General features: G+C 38.0%; 1 protein-coding gene across 1 annotated transcript in view; it reads right to left on the bottom strand.

The window, feature by feature from the left end:
* OSBPL6 (oxysterol binding protein like 6) overlaps positions 1–23,505 on the bottom strand; it is a 264,946-nt gene that overhangs the window by 106,866 nt on the left and 134,575 nt on the right. Inside the window, 1 exon segment of the mRNA XM_020991055.2 lies at positions 13,239–13,500. Coding sequence (XP_020846714.1) covers positions 13,239–13,340 — 102 coding nt within the window. The 5' untranslated portion in view covers positions 13,341–13,500.

A 23,505-nucleotide genomic window follows, 5' to 3' on the forward strand; every position in this document is an offset into this window, starting at 1 on the left:
AAAGTTCAAGGGCAATCAGTATGCTGACAATTGTGCCATGTAAAGCACTATAGGACTCCAATATATCCCAGGGTCCTGAACCACCTTTTCTCAAGGACCCACACACAAGGTAAAGCTCTGCAGGTCTCCCACATGGGATGTGTCAGAAGCTGCCTATCATAGTCCCTCCTGCCCCTTCTGGAAGAAATGAGTCAACATTGCACTGTTACTCTGCCAATCCCATAATATCAGCAACCAATGCCACCACTGCTACTGCACAAGCAGATGCACCAAAACTGCTGAGAAAGCAAATGTCCTCAGTGGATATAAATAACCTGAGTTCACTTGACAGAATCAGGATCGTGGTATAATGGAAAGAACACTGGCTCTGGGTCAGAGGACCTGGTTTCAAATCTAACCTCTTTATCATTGCCTTGTGATCTTGGGTAAGTCACCAATCCTCGCCCATTTTCAGTCTCCAACAGGGGAGTTAGACTGGATGGCCTCAGAAGTTCCTCCCCACTCTGTATCTACGATCCCATAAATGACACTATATTTTCGAGGCTACCAGAAATAATGTGCAGCAGAGGAAGAGAAAAGGGGAAGAGACTGGCTTGTTATAAAAAATATGAACTGTATTCATTTGGGGTGGAGGGGCAGGAACTAGGTCTGGAAAAGACACAACTACTGTTTTCTTTAAAGTCAGAATCATCATGTGAAGTGAGCAAAATCAGGACAACACTACACACCAAGAGAATGGTATACAATGATCAAGTGTGAATGACTTAGCTGTTCTCAGCAATACAATGATCCAAGATAATTCCAAAGGACTCATGACGAAAAATGCTATCCACCTTTAGAGAAAGAACTGGTGGAGTCTCAATGAAGATTGAAGCAGACTTTTAAAATTTGTTTTCTTTCTTTTTTTTTTTGGTCTGTGTTTTTGTTTGCAACATGGCTAATATGAAAATAAGGTTTGCATGACTTCACATGTATAATCTAAATCAAATTGCTTACCTTCTCAAGGAGAGGGGAGGGAAGGAGGGCAGGAGAAAATTTGGAACTCAAAATTATAAAAAATAAATGTTAAAAATTTTTACATATCATTGAGAAAAATGAAATATTATTCCAAAGATTAGGGGAAAAAACCTTTAAAATCAAAGTTATAATCATCTAAGAAAAAAGCAGAATGATTCCTTGCATCATGTAGACCTATCTACTAGGTTTCATTAAAGTGGGAAAAATGGAAAATTCCACAAAGAGTAGTTAAAAGCAGTCTATATGTCAGAAATGTCAAACAATTATGAGAGGAAAATATGAGCAGTCAAACATGTTACAGGATTATGACGAATCTAACATATCACTGAAATTTAATATGATTTCTTGAAAACACTTCATAGTAAAAAATATCACTTGAGTCCACTTACAACACAGGTTTCAAGGGACTTTAAAGATCCTTAGTCTAAAACCTGTTCAGTTTACAGACAAGAAAACTGAGCACAGGGGTATAATAAGGTTATACAACTAATTAGTGACAGGGCTAGGGCTAGAACTAGACCAGGGGATCTCCTAACATTAGAGTTCAGATCATGTCCCATGACTCATGTGACCACTGTCTAAGCTGGACTCAAGTGGTTTAAGACAAATGAAAAATAACTTTAATTTTTATGGCAGTTTTGAATTTAGGAACATAAGTCTCTGAAACTGCCATTGAGGGGGAATTGACTACCTCTAAAAGTAGATGATTTATGTTTTGGGATAAATCTTGTCAGGAAATTTTAACTTAAATCAAGTCCAAATTTGCTTCTTTTCTACTTTTTACCCACTGCGCCTAATTTCTGCCTCCTGGGACCAAGCAGAATGGGTCAAATTCTTTTTCACACTACAATCATTTCTCTATCTACTTTCCTCTACCCCCATGAAATGTGTCTGCCTACCCACCTTGTAATGAAGAAAACCAGTCAAGCAAAACTGAAAAATGGACCATCTGGGCATGTCTGCCACATTTAGCATGCACAGTTGACTGACCTCTGGGTTCAACGTTAGTCATTGCATTTATTCTGAGCTCAGGAGCCTTTTTGTGTTGTTTTTATTAACATTATTGTAGCAATCATTTATATTATTCTCCTGGGTTCTGATGACCTCATTTGGTATCAGTTCATACATGTTTTTCCATGTTTCTCAGAATTCCTCATATTCATTAACTTAATTTACAATCATATTCCATTGTGCTGACATATAGTGTCAATCACTCCACACCTGATGAACACGTACTTTGTTTCGAGTTCTTTTGCATACAAAAAAAGTGCTGCTATGAATATTTTAGTATATATGGCAGGAGTAGGGAGCTTGCAGCCTCAAGGCCACATGTGGCCTCTGAAGAACTCTGTGAAGTTTGGATTCAGTCAAAGGCCTGCACTGGAGGAACTAGAGGGCCACATGTAGCCTTGAGGCCACAGGTTGTCCACCCCTGATATATGGCGTCAAGTCTACTTTCTCTCCCAAAGGACAGCCCTTCAAATACTTGAAGACAGCTACCATGTAAATACAGTAGAAAAAAGCACCAAGTTGGTTTTTTTTACAACCTCGGTAAATTTAATACAGATGTATTTCTTTAAAAATGAATTGTACATAACACAGACCCCTATTTGCTTATTTTTGTTGTTGTTCAGTCATTTAGTGGTATCCAAATCTTTGTGACCTCATAGATCATAGCACACCAGGCCTTTCCATCCTCACACTACCTCTCAAAGTCTGTCCAAGTTCATGTTCATTGTTTCCATGACGCCATCTGTCTCATTCTCTACTCTCTCCTTCTCCTTTTGCCTTCAATCTTTCCCAACATCTGGGTCTTTTCCAATGAGTCCTGTTTTCTTCTTATGTGGCCAAAGTATTTAAGCTTCACCTTCAGTATTTGTCCTTCCAATGAGTACTGTGAACTAATTTCTTAAGTATTGACTGATTTGATTTCCTTGCTGTCCATGGGACTCTCTAAAGTCTTCTCAACCACCACAACTCGAAAGCCTCAATTTCTGTGGTGCTCTACTTTCCTTATAGTCCTTATAGTCTCACAGCCATACACGGATATTGGAAAAACCATAGCTTTAACTATATGGCCCTTTGTGGGCAAGGTAATATCTGCTTTTTAGTATGCTATCCAGATTTGACACAGCTTTCCTTCCAAAGAGCAAGCATCTTATAATTTCACGGATGCAGTAGCCACCTGCAGTGATCTTTGATATAAAATCTGACACTGCTTCCATTTCTTCTCTCTCTACTTGCCAAGAAATCATGGGACCAGTTGCCAAGATCTTAGGTTTTCTTTTTTAATGTTAAACTTCAAGCTAACTTTTACACTCTCCTTTTTCTTATCAAGAAGCTTCTTACAAGGCAGTGATCCAGTAGGGGACATTTGCTTATATTAGCCTCTTTTTTGTAAACTGTTTGTTGATGATTAAAAGAAATTTTAAAAACTCAGACACACTAAGATGATGATAATAGCATTTATATAGTGCCTACAATGTGCCAGGCACTGTGCTAAGTCCTTTACAAGTATTATCTCATTTAATTATTAAACATCAATTTAAGTGAAGAACACTGCTCCTGGAGTGAGAGATCTTGTGTTCAAATGTTGCCTCTGATGATTAGTCTGTGACTAGGTAAAGTCACTTAAACTCTTGGGACCTTAGTTTTCTAATCCATAAAATGAGAGAGTAGGATTAGATGATCTGAGGTGACCTCTAGCTCTATATCTATAATCCTATCCCTCCTCCAAGCCTTCTCTTCTCCAGGCTAAAGATCCCTAGTTCCTTCACCAATTCCTCCTCATCTTTGGATGAGAAGAAAATCAAAATGGCCAATAAAGAGTTCAAAACAAATATGAGTAAGTTGATAAGAGACAACATAGCTGTCACTGATGAGATAACATCATTAGTCCCAGAGGAATTATGTACGAATGCAGCAACAAGGTGGTGCAGTAGATGGAAGAAATGAGTTCAAATCCAGCCTCAGACACTTACTGGCTGTGTGACCCTGGATAAGGAATCTCACCTTATTTGCCTCGTGTCCCCATCTGTAAAATGAGCTGGAGAAATAAATGGCAAATAATTCCAGTATCTTTGCCAAGAAAACCCCAAATGGGGTCATGAAGAGTTGGACATGACTGAAACAACTGAACAACAACAAAAATGCTCCTGGAGTAATCGAAGCCTCAGAGTAGATGCAGGTGGAGGAGGAAGCTGGTTCCTTTGGCTTCTGTATGTGAAGGCATAAGTTTGGTTTCAGACAATACAACAAACATTTATTTAGCTCTTGCTTTCTGCAAATCACCAAACTAGGCACTGGGGAGGATAAAAAAAATTTTTTTAAAGTGATAACTGTATTCCAACGTAATTAGTTTCTTTCACAATCCTCCGTATTTTATTTTATGCCTTTAAACACATTCTTCTGAAAAGGGATTCATAGGCATCATTAGTCTTCCGCCAAAGAGGTCCATCTCACACACACACACACACACACACACACACACACACACACACACACACACACACACACACAAGGACCCTTGATATAGATTTTTAATTACTTACTTCATAACTACTCTGTGAAATAGGAAGTGGAAATATTACTAATTTCATTGGAGAGATGAAAACTCTGAGATCCAGAAAGGTTCTAAGTATCTTGTCCATAGTTATAGTAGCATTAAGTCAGAACTTAATCAGAAGACCCTATTTTGGTTTTGTATTCACACTTTTAGAAAGACAGGAGAAACTGCAGAAGCTTCAGAAAAGAGGAGGGGGTACCATGGGAAGTTAACGGCAATGACTGCAGTCATTTGGTTGAAGACAAGAATGCCTGAAGACTTAACATATGCATATCATAGCCTCTTTGGATCTTACCTTCTCTACCTGAAAATGAGAGTACTAGACAACATGCTCTCTAAGGTAACTTTCAGCTTTTACAGTCTCTGAAAGATGTACAAATGAATGATCACTTGTCCACTAACACCGACCTACCCTAAGACTGTTCTATTGCAATCCTGACCAATAACCAGCTTGCCTTGGACTGACAGTGTGGGGATGGCCTATCATTTCTTCCAAACCACCTCTCTTTTACTTCCTCCTCAGGGAGAATTATGCCTGAGATTACACTGTTTTGCTGTGCACAGTTCAGTTACTATCAACCTCCAGCAATTTTTCTCACAAATGTACACGTCTTCTTTCACCTTCCTTTTCCTTCAACACTTTTGTGCAGTTCAATCAGGAAATTATTTTTCTCTCCATTTCTTTATTCCAGTTTTGATTGGGGGGGGGAGAAGAATGACCCTAATCATGACTGAGAAGCATGAGAACAGTGCTATTGATACACTGGTATCAAGAAAAATGAAAGCTCTAATTTTTAGTGAAAATAGATAAAGAAGCAGTGTCAGTGGATTCGAAATGCCTTGAAAATACTCAGAAATCACCTTCAGAATCTTGGCAAGTCTAATTAGGTGTTTCCCTTAAGCATCAGCATTAGTAGAAGTAGTCATTGTACAGTGGATAGGAAGCTGGTCCTGGAGTCAGATCTAGCTGAGACCCTTACTAGCTGTGTGACCTTGGAAAAGTCCATTAACCTCTGTTTGCCTCAGTTTCTTCAACTGTAAAATGAGGATAATAATAGCACCTACCTCCCAGGGATATTGTAAGGATTAAATGAAATAATATTTGTAAAGGACTTAGGACAATGCACATAGTAATCACTACATAAATGCTAGCTGTTATTATTATTATTATTATTATTGATTTTTAAAACCTCTTTCCTATTGAATATTATTTTTTGTTTTTTTTATTTTCAAATGACTAACAGAACAACATTATTTTATATAATTTATCATTGTAAATCTATACTACGTTCAGCTCCATCATGGTTTTAAAGACTAATTTGTGAACTAACTGATCCCTTAATATAACAGTTTCTCTAAGAAAATGTGTTTTGAATTCCAGAAATTAAAAAAAATTTGTGGAACAATCCATTTGTAATCCAGGAACAGAGAACTATCTGTAATGTAGTATAAACAAATTTCCCATCCATTCTAAGAGCTATATAACACTAAACAAATCAAACTCCTTTTCCCAAGTCACTTTCAATCTGTGTCACTTTATTCCATCACTGGGCTAATATTTAATCTGACTCTTAGAAGGCATTAAATGAAAGGGATAGAAACAGAAATATACAAGGAGAAACATTAACAACCTTGACTTTTCTAAAGTGAGACAGACATTTTAAATCTACTATGTTGTAATCATCTGTTTATAATGGACCTGGAAACTATATAGCCCTTTTTTCATTTCAATGTTATGTCTTTATGGCTTAAGAAGTGTATGTTCCTCCCCAAATTGTCCAAACACAAATAAAAAAAAGGTATAGCTAATTCACTGTGAAATTAAAGGTAGACAAGCGGTACATTAAACAGAGCACTGGACTGGGACTTGATTTCAAATCTAGCCTTAGATACTTCTTAGTTTGTGACCTTGGGCAAGTCTTAGTGTCATCTGCCTCAATTTTCTCATCTGTAAACAAGGGATAATAAAAGAATCTACATGTTATGAGGATAAAATGAAATTTTACTTGTAATGTACTTTGTAAACCTTCAAATATCATATCAATACTAGCTATTATTATCAACATAATTATTATCATTGTTTAAAACTTTTCTTAAAATTAAAAACTTGCTTTCAATGGTATTAAATCGAAAGGATCTAGTTTTGTTTTTTAATCTCAATACTCTGGACAGTTGCCTTGGTAAATGGGAATATTCTGACCCTTCCATGAAGCTGGCTTTCGAAATGGGAGCTGATCTTATGAAAATAAAAAGTTGGCTTCATGGAACTTGAAAGTTCACTAATAATACTACCCCACAATCCCAGTTAGATGAGAGTAATTTTCTATAGTATTCTTTTTGCCTCCCCCATCTTCCATGTCAGGGAAGAAGGGTTCCCAGGACCAGGTATAATTTTGCTATGAATACTGGGGTCAAAGCTGGGTATACTAAAGAAATGGTGAGGTCTACTGCTTTCTTATCTATTAAATTGAGATTAAAAAGCTGACCTGTCTTATTAATGATTATGAACGTTAATGATGATGAGCTGCATCCATCAACTCCTAAAGATGCCTCATTGAGTTTCCAAATGCCATGCCAAGAGAATGCCATCCATATAAAATAGCATTAAGCTACAAAGGTTTTGCATAAAATCCCAGGAAAGGACTTTGTGCCTATCAGAGGACAGGTACAGCCCATTTTGGAGACTCTCATTACCAAAAGGCTGGTCATCAAGTTTATATAGGTGTACACACACACACACACACACACACACACACACACACACACACACAATGTTGGTGGACTGCAGTCTACATTTGTGAAGGTATAATGCCCTAACCAGGGCAAAGGGCAACTAGGTGGAGCAATGGATAGACTGCTGGGCCTGGGGTCAGGAAGACTCAATCTTTCTGAGCTCACTTCTGAGCTCAGACACTAACTGTGTGACCCTGGGAAACTTACTTCATTCTGTTTGCCTCAGTTTTCTCATCTTTAAAATGAGCAGGAAAAGAAAATGGCAAACCACTCTACTACCTCTGCAAAGGAAACCCTAGATGGGTTTGTGAAGACATGACTGGAAAACTATTGAACAACAAAATCCCCCAACCACTCTAATTCTGAACCCTAACATCCTCTAATCCTATAACTTACATAATAATAACTAGCATTTATACAGTACTTTAAGATTTGCAAAATACTTTACAAGTGTCATCTTATTTGATACTCCTAACAATGCTATGAGGTAAGGTCTATTTTAATGATGAAGAAACTGAGGCTAAGAGAGAGAGATTAAACGACATGCCCAGGTCACAGAACAAGTAAGGATCTGAGAAAGGATTCAAACTCAGGTTGTCTTGACTCTAAGCCAGTGCCTTAAAAAAAAAATCAGGTTCCATTAATGTTAGGGGATTATCCTAAGATTATCCTTGCAGGTTTTTTGAAAAGAACTGAATCTTTCTCTTTGGGACGCTGAGATGTTGCTGGTTCTCCCACCTAACCACTTTCTTTTCTTTCTTTTTGGCTGGCCTCTCTTCTTCCTTACCCTTAAAGATGATCATTCTGTCTTTGCCCCTTTGTGGTTTTTGTCCACAAAGATTTTCCTCTAAAAGACCTTATCCACTGTTAATGATTTTATCTCAATGAGATTCCCAAATCTCTCCAACACGTCTCCTGAACTCCAGCCCCTAATTTTCAATGTTTCATGTACTTAAACACAGACTTCATATCTCTGAAATGGAAAGCTTCATTTTTCACACTGAACCAGCTTGCTTCCCTATCTAAGTATGTTACTGATACTAGTGTTTTCCCTACAAATCTTCAAACCTGTTAACTCTTCAGAACTCTTCCTACTCCTCACCCCTTGCCCATTAGTCAGTCACTAGGTTCCCTCCTTCTCATTCTCATTGACTGCCTCATCCTTAGTACCTAAAATGTCTCCTCTAGAGTAGTCTAAAACATTTACCTCTCCATCTATATCATCACAAATATAAAAGAATCTTGAATATAGGTTGTTCCCACCCAATGAGAAACATACACATATGCACATCTGTATGTATGTAGATATATGTACATATATGTCCAGTATGTGAATGTATTTCTAGATTGACCTCACAGAGTTATCGTGAGGCTCAAAAGAGATAATACATTTAAGAACCACTGCAGGTTTTAAAGTGTTATATAAATTTAGTTACAAAGTAATAAGTATTAAGAAACTTACTTAACCTCTACATCTATTTACTCAACAAAAATAATGGGCCAATGCAATGAGACCCAGTTATCATCTGCAATATGCTTACAATTTCAACACTATAAATTTCATAGAGAAACAAGTAATTTAATATTCTTCAGAATTTTGGCCTTTAAGCAATGATCAGCTATTATGCTTTCCCATTTCTTGGCCTATCATTGAAAAGCCCACTACCATATTAGTAGAATTTGTTGATAGCTTTCAATTTTGTATTAACATTGAAATCACATGGCCACATTATGACACATCATTTGTGTCCCTGCCAAAAGGACTGGGGCCAAGATGTTGCTACAACCCAGTGGAAGAGTACCCAAGATGCCACAAAAATTGCCACAGTCAACATTCTCACTTTTCATCTCTTGGCAAGAGATTATCAATTATGGTAGCACCTAGGATAGTTTCAGTAATAATAACGTTTGTTTACTGCTTCATTTGTGGAAGAATAGCCTAAGCAGATGTCTACTCAGTCCCTTCCTTTCCTATTTGAAATTTCAACAAGTATGTTTCTTGTAGCTGATGAGTAATAGTTGATTTATAGGAAAAGCCTCATTTGAGAGCTGCTGGGAAAAAAATAAAAAGACATTTTGGACTTGAATTAAATGCAAATGATAATTGCTAATGTATTCAACTTGGCAAATACTAAATAGAGCACATCCTGGAAAACAATTTTTAGTCTCCTCAATTGCAAGGAAAAAAAAGCAATAGAAAGAGCCCTGCATCCTTATTTTTTTCATTAACATCTTTCATTAATTGGGCCATATGAAATTGTGTCAGGAAGAACAATAAATTCTTCAATAAAAACTTGACCAATATGCAGGTCAACATGCCTTCTAACTTTGGGACAGTAATCAAAATATTTGTTGAGCATTTGTTGTGAATAAGGCACTGAGCTAGTGAGAGCACACTGAATTATATGGCATGATCTCTGTCTTCAAGGAGTTTATAATCTAGTTGGGGAGAAGAAACACACCATGAGAAGCAGTACATGGAACTGCTTTGCTCAGAATCAGGAAGACTCTGACTATTGCTATCTGTATGATCCTGGGCAAATTGCTTACCTTCTCTGAGCCTCAGTTTCCCCATCTGAAAAACATATAATACCTGTAGTAACTGTCTCACAGGGCTGTTGTGTGGTTCAAATAAAAAAATAACACCCGTGTTTTGCAAAATAAGATATCACATAAATGTTGATTTATTCTTCTTAATTATCCTTATCCATATCTATTATTTATCTATTTATTATTCTTACCCATTTAAAGTTTGATTGATTTCCAATCATTTGCTTTACCACACAAGCCCACATGGTAGAGAAGCAGCTTGGTGTAGTGGCTACAGAGCCAGCCTCCACAACAGACAAACAAAGATTTATGTTCTCCTTGGACATGTGCTGGCTGAGTGACACTGGGCAAATCACTTAACCTCTCAGTGTTCTCTCTAGGCAATTTTCATAAGACTGGAAGTTGCAGAGAAAACACTAAGCTGCATTGGCAAAAGTAATTTCTCACCTGCCACTTCCTTATGCCAATGGACTCAAAGGTCTAGTTCCTATGCCTATCTCTAAAACTAGTATTATAGAGTATCTTATGTTGTGAAGCATTCGTCCTGGTTATGTTATCTTTTTATTTTTTTGGTACAGGTAGTATCGCAAAGGTGTTCTGAAAACGAACAGGATCAATACAGTCTGGGAATGTCAGTGAAGGCTTCCTTGAAAGACAGGTAGGAATTAAGCACTGAGGAGAAAGTACAGCATTCTGTGCAAGGGGAGAACAATTAGTAAAAGCCAAAAGATGATGAAGTATGGGGTATTTCCCGGGAAAGAAAGCAGAAGAAATTAATGGTATAAAAGGATGGTCAGTTTGGGACAGACTGTAGAAGACTTTGGATATCAAGCTAAGGAACATGGACTTTATTCTATGGGTTATAGGGAACTATTTAAGTCTACTGAGCAAAGGGCTGACTTGAGAAAAACCATAATTTAGAAAGATTAATTAGTCACTGACAGACTAAAATAGATTGGAAGACACTTTATCAAAATGTCCTGCAAATTTGGGGCAGGAATCAATCAATAAACCACTATAATTCCTTTCTAGTTCTTTCCTCCCTATTTCTCCTTTCCTTATTAGGTGCCACTGACAGAACTAGAGAGGGAGGGTTCTATTGGTGGGAACACATCTCCCCAGAGTTTCCTTGATCCCTTCCCTTTCACAGTTACTGAAGGCATAATGCTGTCCCTAACACCAAAGTTTTCACCTTATTTTATTTCCCCAAACATATAGTGTCTTCAGATGGGGAGATGGAAAGCTCCAATACATGAAAATAAGTGGCCAGAAAGAAGGAGAGGTTAATTCACCATCCAGGAATGTAAAGGACTGCATATGATGAGGTTTTCTTTGGTAATTTTTAAGTTAAGAGTACCATTCCATTACTTCGAATTGACATAAGCAAAGTAACAAACAAATCCAAGCATTCGTCCTGGTATATTTAGTGTATTTTAAATCTGTCTTTGCTAAACAGAATTTAGCTATTCCTTTAGTATCCTACAACAGAGGTCAATAATGATAAAACACCAAAGTCCAGCTCATGACAGCAACAGATAGTGTGACATCATCCTAGCATTAATTCTTGGCATCAAACTTACTAATTTGGACTTTGAGCGAACAGTTAATGGAACTCTCCACGGTCCAGTTCAGATGATAAAAGGAATTGGAGATACCTGGGTCCTAGCAATGTGATGGGTGTGTGTGTGTGTGTGTGTGTGTGTGTGTGTGTGTGTGTGTGTGCGCGTGCGTGCATGGTTCCATTTTGGTACTATGAGCTCCTCAAAAATTCTATTCTCTAGAAGGATTCTTGGATGGTCCAAATTTGGCTAGACCAAGATACACATTCATACTTTGGGTTGTCTGTTAGTAACTACTGCCTTACAATTTAGCGTATTACGATCTTGCTACCTAAAATAGGAAGACCTACAAGAATGTCAATGGGAACTGGTATACATTTTAAGTTTATGAAAGGGGAAACAGTGCATACACAAATCTAATTCTGAACATACCAATAGCTAATATTTACATTGTGCTACAAGGTTCACAAAGTACTTTGTACACATTATTTCATTTCATCCTTACAACAAACCTGTGAAGTAGATACTGTTATTGTTTTCATTTTACACATGAGGAAACTGGCTGAGTTGCTCAGGGTCACACAACTAGTAAATGTCTGAGGCAGGATTTCAATTCAGATCTTCCTGACTCCAAATCTAACACTGTATCCCTTACATCATGTCTACTTGCCTTGTATAACAGGAAAAAAATGTAATGAGGACTTGGAAGGAGAGACTGAAAAAAAGTGATGATCCTTGATGAACTGAAATTAATTTAAATATAAGTAGTTAATTAGACAAGTTTAACTGTTTGTATCATTGTTCAATGTTAAGTTTCAATAAACTAATATAAAATTTTTAAAATAAAAATAGTACATAAAATGTGTATTTTACTGAAAAACAATTTTCAGATAAAATACAAAGTCACTTATATAAAATGGTTTTATACTAAAAAAAAACCCCACCAATAATCAAAAATTATATTCTCTGGTCTAAAACAAGTCCATTTGGGCAAACGACATTCCTGGAGCAAAAGGCCACACATTTTGCTTAAATGCCTTCCATATACATAGCAGTGAAGTAGTCCTACGAATAAACAATCTTGTACAACTGACTAAATGAGACTACAACCTTTTCCTCCCAGGACCAGGCAATGACAGACACCTGGACGAACCTTCACTAATTTGCCTTAAGTTTGGTTGCTTTGAATTCCTGATACCACACTTAGACTCTTATCTTAATATGGGAACTTTTATCATCACTAAGATCAACCAAATATTAAACAGAAGTCAGTATGTGCGGGGCTGTACACCCTGGGGGGAGAATGTTCCTTACTGGCATAGAAAATCTTTCACTCCTTTTTCTACAAGTGAAGAAAATGATAACAATACTGTAAAGTTTTGCCCCTTCTACAACCTTCAGATTCCCAGTGTTTGATACATCTAAATGTATCACGGCTTCCACACTTCCTCACCACTGTCCATCTCCCTCCTTTAGCCCAGGTTCTGAAATAGGAGAAAAAACACTTCAGAAGATGTAAATGTGGTGAGTCCTTGTCATCTATGCTATGGTCAAAGGGCATCTGAAAAACAATGAGTTTTCCTATGGAATGTCAGCTGCAGCTACAAGAATAAAGAAAAAGAAAGTAGTTATTTGAGCAAAAGAGATATCAAGCACATGGTCCAGGATGCAGAGAAACAGAAAGCACCAAGATGAGGAGTTTTCCCAGAATCCACTTGAGTCTTATGTAAAAACTATCAAGTTTATCGTACAGAAAATTAGCACTATATTAGCATACATACAAAAACAAAGAGTGTCTCAGATTGTCCTCTTACCTGCCTACTTTCCCTTTGGGAGGACGATGAAGAGGAGGCACTTCTATGGGTTGGAGTGGAGGTTCTGTGAGCAGGGGATATGCCCTTTTCCTCTGAACTCATGGCTGCAGTGAGAATCTAGCCACAAGCACCCAAGACCATCCCAATCTAGTCTCAATTTCACACAGGAGGAAAGAAGTGGATAATTTTTCAGCCTTATTCCATTTCGCAGATCAGGCCTGACTTAAAAGGTTGTGGTGGACTTCAAGAATCGCCAAATCACCTGAAAGTAAAAACAAAACAACCTATTCATAAGTATACACACACACACACACACACACACACACATATACACACACACATATATATATGTATATGAGCCAAAGTTCAGTTTCTTAAAATGGCATTAAGTAATCAGTCAACAAGCATATATTAAGCACATATTGTGTGCTAGATTCCTATTATGTCCTAGAATCTAAGATACACACGAGTTAGGAAATAAAATACAAAACAATGAAACAATTTCTACTCTTAAGGAGCTTATATTCTAATGGGGAGAAAACAAGTACATGTAAAAAGAACACACAGCATAAATATACAGTTGATAAATACAAACATATACAAAGTAGTTAAATATTAAGTAGTTTGGGAAAGAGATCATGAGCATTTGGGGAGAACTGAAGATGCTTCATGCAAAAAAAGATGGTGCCTGAGCTGTATCTTAAAGGAAGAGTAGAATTTTATAAATATGTCATGTGTGAGGAACAAGGGGAAGGCATGTGTAGCTAAATTACAGAATGTGGGAGGAAGAATGATGCCCAATAAAGCTAGAAAAGTAAGTTGGGCCCAGGTTATATAAGACTTTAAAAGCAAAAAAGAATTTATATTTTATCAGAAGCAATGGAAAGCCATTGGAGTGGTTTGAGGAAGGGAGTCACATGGTTAGATCTGCATTTAATAATGATAATAACATTTATATAGCCCCTACAATGTGCAAGACACTGTGCTAAGCACTTTCCAAATTCTACTCATCTCATCTTCACAACAACCCCAGGAGTAGGGATTATTATGATTCCCATTTTACAGTTGAAGAAATTGAAATAAGCAGAGGTAAAGCGACTTGCCCAGGGACACACAGCTAGTAAGTGTCTGATACTGAATTTGAACTCAGGTCTTCTTGATTCTAGGCTCAGCGCTTTATACACTGTGCCACCTATCTGCCCCTGCTTAGTGAAAATTATTTTGTATAGCATGGACTAGAGTGATGAGAGACTTGAAACATGGTGACCATTAGATGCGGAGGTAGAAAAGGCAAGACTTGGCAACTGATTGGATAAGTGGGATTAGGAAAGTGAAGGTTCCAGGATAACACCGAAATTACAAACCTCAGACACTAGAAGGGCAGTAATGCCTTTGGTGGAAATACGGAAGTCTAGAAGAGGGGAAGGTTTAGCACTGGGGCTAGAGTCAGGAAGACCTCAGTTCAAATTTGGCCTCAGATACTCTCAGTTGTTTGTACTGGGCAAGTCACTTGACTTCGGTTTGCCTCACTTCCCTCAACTGTAAAATGGAGATCACAGTAGTGCCCACCTCCCATGGTTGTTGTGAGGATCAAAAGAGGTAATATTTGTAAAGAGATTAGCATAGTACCTTGCACATAGTGGTACTTAATAAATGCTTGTTACCTTCCCTTCACTTCCATAGGCCATTACTCTCACCTGGAATTACCTAAATTCTTTGCATAACTTCTGGAAAGAAGGAGATCACAGGTCTAGCAGAGAGGCGGCAGAAACTGAACCCCAAGTTCAATGGAAACAATGGCATCATATTGCAATCATTGCTTGTCCATCCAAATGCACTATCAGACAAAACAGTTACAACAGACATTTTCCGCCTGCACTATAATGTAGCAAATCAAAGTTAAAGGACCTAATGGTCTACCCTCTGGAAGAATACCACAACCAGAAGGCCAAATCCATAAAAGGATAAGCTTTAAAAGTAATAGCAGGAGCTAAGTGCATGACTTGTTATCCGTTATCAAGCCAAGACCCCGGAATCTGTATCACGGCATGCACTATGAAAAAAAGAGTGCCCAAGTTGCAAAGAAAACATGTCACTCTCTCTTCCACTTGGACAAGAAACACTAGATCAAGGAACTAAATTTTGATATCGTAGAAGACAAAAGGAGCAATGGTTGGAAGTCACAGGTAGATTTGCTTGAAATGGGAATGGGATTCTTCAGGAGGGAGTGCTTTCCCTCTCAACGGAGGCAAAAGATGCTGTCACGTTGGTGGAATGTGGAAGCAGTGTTATCCACTTTGGTAGATATTTAAGTGTATGGGTTTTGGCTGGATGGTTCCATTCCAACTCAGAGATCCTCTCATTTTCCTGTGCCAGACAGTGAGAATCTAGGCTTGCTAGAGACGTTAATAAGCAGTAACAGTAGTTTTCTGAGAAACAGATGATCTAGCTGTAGCAGAGGGCAAAAAGAAAAAACTCGGAGGAATGAATTCATCTGAGGGCAGCAGTAATGGGTTCAGAACGCTAGCGTCAATCACTTTATACGTAAGGGAAGGAAAACATGGTTGTAGCTTAAATGTTAACAGGTAAAGGGGATGGTTGATGGCAAGATGGTGAGATGACCTGATGTGCACAGAAAGTCTACTTCTTTAATAATGACAATGGACTAAGAATGAAAGAATGAGGTAAGGCAAAAAGAGCAGAGAAAATAGGATAAAACATAAAGAGGGAGTCTTAGGGAAGACAATGTGAACATTAAGTACGTACAAAACAAAAACATACAAGTACAAAAATACAAAGTAATTAGGGAGAAAGTGGTAGGAGGTGGGGGAGGGGGTTGGTTCATGAAAGGTCTCAAACTTGAGATTTGAAGGAAATTAGTAATTATAAGAGACAAAGTTGAATGAAGAATACATTCCAGGTCCCAGGTATGGAGGTCAACCTTTGCAAGGCAGAGATGGGAGAGGGAATTGGTCATGTGTGAAAGAACAGCAAGGCCCATTTGGCTGGACCACTAGCCAAACTTCTAGCTGTGTACTGGGACCTAAACTAGAGCAGAGATCCAAGGGGACAGACCCCAGATTGTGTGGTTGTGGGTACTAACAGGCCTATGAAAGTTCAGATGATACTATTCCCAGTTTCCCACTCAACATCCATTTCTAAGCTGGGTTCCCCCCCCCCGACTTAAACCTTGATTCCTGATTTATACAGGTATTCTGTAACCTTTGACCTCTTGACTAATTAGAACTCTGGACTATCTCAGGCTCTACACTTCATTGCTTTAACTCTGCCTGTGACCTCTATCTATCTGGTTTAAAACCCATCTTGGGATTTAGAATCTTGCTCATGTCCTGGAGTTCTTCCTTCGCTCATTGGACTCTAACCTCTGATTCACCTTCAGAGCTCTGTTGACCATTTATCTTTGGCCCAGCTCCCAGTCTTGGCCTGGCTGGAGGCCACCCATGACCCAGCACCAACAGAAGGCTGAATATGCTAATATGCCTGGCAGAACCAAGCTATGCGTCATCCATATAGGTTCATGGTGCCAGGGAATTAAGTTGTTAAAAAAAAATTGGGACTTCTTTTATTAGTGCTATTGATTCAAAAAACTGAGATTTAGCTAGAAGTTAGTCTTAAATAAACATTTATTAAGTATCTGCTATGTGCCAGGCACTGACCCCCTGCAACTGGTTTTTGGATACCATCTTCCACCACTTGGAGGACCTCATTTATCCATTCTTTCACAAAGCATTTATTGTGTGCTGCGATAGGTGCTAAGGATACAAAGGAAAAGATAAGGCAGTCTGTGCTCCCAAAGAGTTTCTAATCTATTGGATGTAATGGTCAGCCAGTCCCTAATCACAAAGTTCCCCTAATGGGCCACCTGCTCAGATTCTCTTGCCAAAATTCTTTACTGTTATTCTGTATATCAAAACAGTTGGAGTCTCAGTATTTTGGTTTTCGCCAGTGCTAGCTTCCCACACTGTTCTCTAGTCTAGCAGGTGCTTTGGCCAAGAGGTCAATCAAACAGACAACTATAGGAATCATAGAAGGAGAAGGGAGACAGGGGACTGCAAACCACACAAGGGTACTCTAAGTAATAAGTATGCAATTTTGCTTTTTTAGTTTGGGATAAGCTTAAAATATTTAAACAGCGTCTTCTAGATGGTTCCTATTTTCACTTCCCTTCTATAGCACTTGGTCTCGTATGCAAATACAACCTGCTCCTATGCCCAGGTTCTTTCCCTTCCTTTGCTACTACATTTACTAAGCACTTACTATTTGCCAAGTGCTGGGGATACAGAAAGAGGCAAAAAAAATAGTCCCTGCCATCAAGAAAGCTTACCATCTATTAGGAGAGTCAGCATGCAAACAAAAACATACAAAGCAAGCAGATCTTTTTCTGGCTGGGACCTTGATTCATTTTCTTGGTGTCAGGTAGAAAAAAATTTTCCAGGCACCTGAATCCCTAACACAACCAGCGTCCCTTGGATATTTTACCTGCAGAAAAGTTCCTTGACTTAGTTCCACTTCTCAGGATTTTTTGATGAATAATTTGTGGAGCAAAATTTGTGTTTTTCTTTGATTTTGTTCTAGATGCGGATCCTCCATTCTTCATAAGCACTGCCTGAGTTTCCAACTCTTTGGATTATTTCCAATTTATCCTGTACACAGCTTGTTTGTACATAATTGTTTGCCTGTGGTCTCTCTTATTAGACTACGAGCTCCTAGAGGGCAGGGATTGTCTTTTACCTATCTTGTATCTCTCGCACCTAGCACAGTGCATAATAAAATGAATGGATCAGTGAAGTCATCCAAATTGTAATCCAAAAAGCAATACAGACTTTTTTTGTCCAAGGATCAGATAGTCTGTTCCAGGGGTCAACAAACTATAGTGCTGTGAACTAAGAATGGTTTTTACATTTGAAAATAAAACAAGACTTTCCAAAGTGCAAAAACCATCTTAGGTCCAAGACAAGACAAAAGCAGGCAGCAGGCCAGATTTAGCCTATAGGCCACAGTTTGCTGACCTCTGGTCTAATCAGTTGTTTTAATTGGCTACAGATTGGGAGGGTTTGAGGTGGGAGGAGGAGTTTCTCTTGAATCATTTTGATCTCTTTGAAGATGGTCATCTCCTTCCCCTCACTCCAGTTATCTTTTCCTAATGGACCTTGCATGGGCCAAATGAAACAGAGTGCAAACCACTGGCCCTAAACTTGAGCAAGTTCCTATATAAATTTTGCATATTAACGAAATTCCTGAAGGTCTGGAGGTTAAAAACAAAACAAAACTGTGCTTTAAATGAATATATAGTTAAATGTTATGATTATTATTTTAACTGCCACAAAGATCACTGTTTTAAAAAAATTAGTGAAAAAAGTAGAAAGAAGGATTGCTGCACACTGAAGAACAATACAAGACTAAATAAAAGCCTAATATTTCAATGAACAGGAACAGTAATCCTTTTTCACAGGAGAGTTCACGTTTGTTTCAACACAATGAAAAAAGTAGAATTTCCTGATATTTCTGCTGAATCACAGGTCAATTTAAACAAAATTATCCTTTGGGCCAATGAAAATGCAAGGGTTTTTAAAGCTCTTTAGTTGGCCCTCAGATTAAGCTATATTTAGTCTGGGGAAAGAGGAACCTGACACTGGATAGACCAATGTTTAATCCTTTTGTTAAGTCAAGATAGTCTAATAAGTGTAAGTTCTGTTTCAGAAGCCAAGCATGGTGTCAGCGAAGTGGGATGTAAGAGCTGCCTCAGATCCGGATATGAAGTACTTTATATTCTAGTCCAAAACGCTTTTCACTGAGCCACTGCCATTGAGCCAACAGCGTGGTGGTTTGCGATGTGTTCAAATGCCCCCAAGGGATCAGGCTGAAACAACCAAACTCATTAAACTGCTCTTGATTTGGAAGCAAATTCTATCCAGGTTGCACCCTCAGCCAACACTTCCTTTTTTTCTGAAGGGTATAACAACTGAACCGGCCCTATTCACATGCAAGTGCCAACACCTTGGAACTGATTCTACTTAACAGCATTAACAAGCCAACACACCTTGTAAGGGCAATATTTCTTGCAGTAAAATGTGGGAAAATGTTAGCGACATCAGTGGGATTAGGACAGCATTAGCAAAATGAAGGCACCACCTTCACCGCAGCACAGCCATGACAACACAAAAAATCCTTTTATTTTAGAAGCCTAAAAGTGTAATCCAGGACATTAATCAATCAACCTACAAGCATTTATTAAGTCATTACAAAATGCCAGGTATAGTGTTGCTAAGCACCGAGGATACAAAGAAAGGCAAAATAGTCCCTTCCCTCAAGGACCCTACATTCTAATAACAGTGACAACCCCTCCCCTTAGCAACTAAGTGCTTAGTAAAATGTTTGTTAATTGAACTCTACCTGTGGACAAATATAAACCAAGCACTGACGTGGTTTATGCCAGGTACTTTCAATGGAATATTGGCAGTTTGTTGAAAATTGCAATTTTATGGGCATTGACATGTTTATTCCTAAAAAGCCTCATAAATATCAGCTGGTACAAATTCATGTCTTGGACAAATAGCTAACAAAAACATTCTCTTGGTGCTCTGTGTGGTTGACAATAATGGATTTGCCATAGTGTACAAAGAATTAAGGTTAAGATCACCCAAAGGGCAGCAGCGAGGTGCACAGTTGGCACCTGAGTATGCTGCAGCACATTAATAATTCAGAATTGCGCCAGAGAAATGATACAGAGGTATAAACGGGCACATATGAGATGGAAAGTAACTTTAGAGAAGACACTAGAAGCTGCTGGAGATGAAGAAATGCATACCGCAGAAGGTGGCATTGAGCTGAGTTTTTAAGGAAGGAAGCCAGGAATTCTAAGAGATAGAGATGAGTAGGTGGACATTCCAGGCATAGGGGACAGTCATTGCAAGGGGATGGAAATGAAGGATGAAGAGTCATGTGTGAGAGATAGCAAATAAGTCAGTATAGTTGGATAGTAAGAGTATGTAGAGAGGAGAAAAGTGTAAGAAGACTCGTGGAAACGTAGGAAGAGGTCAGGTTGTGATGAATTTTAAATGCAAAAAAAAGGAATTTATTGATTGGATTTTGGAAGTAAATAAGGAGTCACTAGAATTTATTTGGGTGGAGGGAGAGGGTGATGTTCTCATACACCCTTTAGGAAAAGTATTTTAGTAGCCATGTGCAGTATGAATTGGATAGGGAGAAGAAAGTAAAACACATTCTGTCCAACGGTTTTATTTCAGTGCAATGCAAAGCTAAGAGTATCTGAAGTCAGCATTACCTTTTTACTACATTAAGGTTGAATCCAACTATTCTTTATTACTAAGTGGCTGGTGGCAATGCATTCTTCAAGAACTTCTGAGTTATAAAGGATACATACAGATCAGTCACTTCTACCTAAGAATATATTTTCAGAGATTATCTAAGCAATATTCTAAACCAAAGAAAAAATATAGATTAAAAAAAAATCTAACTCTGGTAATTACTCCACTTGTCAAGAGGTGCTTTATGACTGAAAACAGCATCACTGCTAGCCATGAACATCTAATTGTCCTGTCTCCTTTTTCCTCCTAGGAATGGGTTTCCTGATCCTGTTGCTAGGCTATAACACATTCTGCATTTCTGCTGGGTAGCAAGAAATTCATATTTAAGATTCAGAGATATAATCAACAAGAAATTCCACGGGGAAGACTATTCGGATATGCTCCCCAGTACATAGGATCCATGAATCTTCCTTAATCAGAAAATTAAGAAAAAGCAAGAATTTATATAATGTATGAAGTTTGCAAAGTAAAATATGTATATATATACATACCACCCTGTAAGATAGGTGCTATTGGGGCAGCTAGGTGGCACAGTGTATAGAACTCCGGCCTTGGAGTCAGGAAGACCTGAGTTCAAATGCGGCCTCAGACCAAACACTTGACACTTACTAGCTGGGTGACCCTGAGGTCACACAGCCTAGCAGGTGAGTCATCATGGTTAACTTTGTTATCTCTCCCCATACCTCAAAATGGTGGAAGGACGAGGGGTAGAACCTTAGAACTTAATTTTCAAAGACTACCAGTCCTCTCTTTGAACCAATCAATTGCAATTTACACATAGTTGCAAAGTGCAATTTATAATAGCTATTATATAGCATCAAAATGAAGGTTATATTGAACTTTAAGAGAATATACTCCACATTTGAAAGAGAGTCATCAATACAGTACTGAGGAAGAGAAAGCTGAAGAGTAAAAGAATAATGAATTTAGAGTAAGAAGAGCTAGGTTAGAATCCTATCTTAGACACTTACTAGTTGTATAATAATGGGCAAGGCAAATAACCCCAAAGGGCCTCAGTTTCCTTCTCTGCAAAATGGAGATGATAATAATACTATCCTACAGTTATCTCAAGGTGCTGTAGCGATAAGGAAAACACATTATAAATCCTAAAGTATGATGGAATTGTAAGTTATTATCATTGCTAATAAAGCAAATTAGTGTTTATTGACTGCATACTATTTACCTAGCACTGTGTAGAAACTATATTGTACAAAAGTAGTAAGAAGACACAAAGACATGATCTGGTCTTTACTCATGTTGGCATCTGTGATGTCATCAGTGTGGGTACTCTTTTCACAACCCATACCTCCTTATCCTGTGGGGTGCATGTCCCCCATAAATCCTCCCAAAGTAATCTGCCCAATGTACTGAGAAGCCTTTATGTCTTTCAATATTTCCTGCATACCTGAGTCACAATCAATCTGTCTAGCTAATATCTCTAATTTTTGCTAAATGACCAGCCCTCCTCCTTTTCCAATCTTTGATGTTATCTCTCAAATCACTTCTTCCATGCAAGTCATCTCTTATAAAGTACAACTTTGATGGGGAGAGTTATATGCTACCTTGGCTATTTTAAGATCTGCCTGAATTTGTACGTTAGAGAGGCTGCACCAACATAATGGAAGGGGAAGAAGAGTCCTAAAAACTTTGCAACTGAAGTTTCAACAATGACATAAAATATATTCCATACATACACATATACATATATATATATATATATATATGTGTATGTATGTATGTATGTATGTATGTATTATGTATGTATGTATTTAAGGGTCATTTAATTTTTGGTTTTTATTTTCTTTAACCAAAATTTAAGGATACTTCTGAAATCCTCAGAAGCAAAAACCAGAAAAGGTTGGATTTTCCTTCCCTTCTCATTACCCACAGACAAGCACAGACCAACAGAGTAGCCCACAAAGGTTCTCCATTTAATAAGGAACACACAGACAATTTCCTGCAACCATTAATACAAACATATAAACACACACAGGGGAGGAAAGAACAAGATAGGTTCTTAAGATTTTCCTGGCATTGAAAGTTCCCCAGGGTAAAACTTTTGTGAAACTCTGTCAACAAATTCACATAATTGCCCTGTGGCAATGACTTAGCAGGAGCAGAAATTCCACAGTCCATACTTCCAAAGTTAGTATGGCAGATGCTATATGCCTGTAGGCTTCTAATCTCTTTCTCATATGATAATAGTAACAATTATTAGCAGCAGCTCAAACTTATAAAGCATTTTAAGGTTTACAAATCACTTTTCTGCCAAGAACCCTGTAAGGCAGGTAGTGAAAGCATCCTTTTCCCTATTTTACAGGCGAGAAAAGTGGGGCTCAGGGAGATAAGAGACTCATGTGACTAGTAAGGAGAAGAACTGGGCCTCAAACCTAAGTCTTACCAGCCAAAAATTCAGAGTTCTACCACACCGTGAATGTTTAAAGGAGAGCAATAGCCTCATATATCACCACACAAGAGATACATGCATATAAAGGGCAGATTTGGACCTATTTGGTCTGAGGAAATTCGCAATTTTTCAAGAAATGTAACCTGATTTGTTGCCTCATATTACTCACTAATTTTGGTCAATGTAAATATAATTGGTGAAATTGTAATATAAGACCCTTTGGGAAAGGGAGGAACTAAATTAGTTTTCTCTGGAGTATCACTAGAGCAATGAATGGCTACTCTAACAATTTACCAGAGACTTTCTTTTTCTTAAAGAAAGAGGATGGAAGACCATATATTTATATCAAGGAGCACAGACTGTCAGAAAAAAATATAAAGGCTTGTGAAAGAAAAAAAAATTTAATTTGTGTTTCACTTTTATTAAGTAGAGGAAAAATACTTAGCAATCAAGGTACAAGAAAGATAAAGGGGGAAAAAGACAAATAGCATTGTATAATAGGATGATGAGT

The sequence above is a fragment of the Phascolarctos cinereus genome, unplaced genomic scaffold (assembly GCF_003287225.1).
Source record: "Phascolarctos cinereus isolate Bilbo 61053 unplaced genomic scaffold, phaCin_HiC Scaffold_726;HRSCAF=1367, whole genome shotgun sequence".
Taxonomy (NCBI): Eukaryota; Metazoa; Chordata; class Mammalia; order Diprotodontia; family Phascolarctidae; genus Phascolarctos; species Phascolarctos cinereus.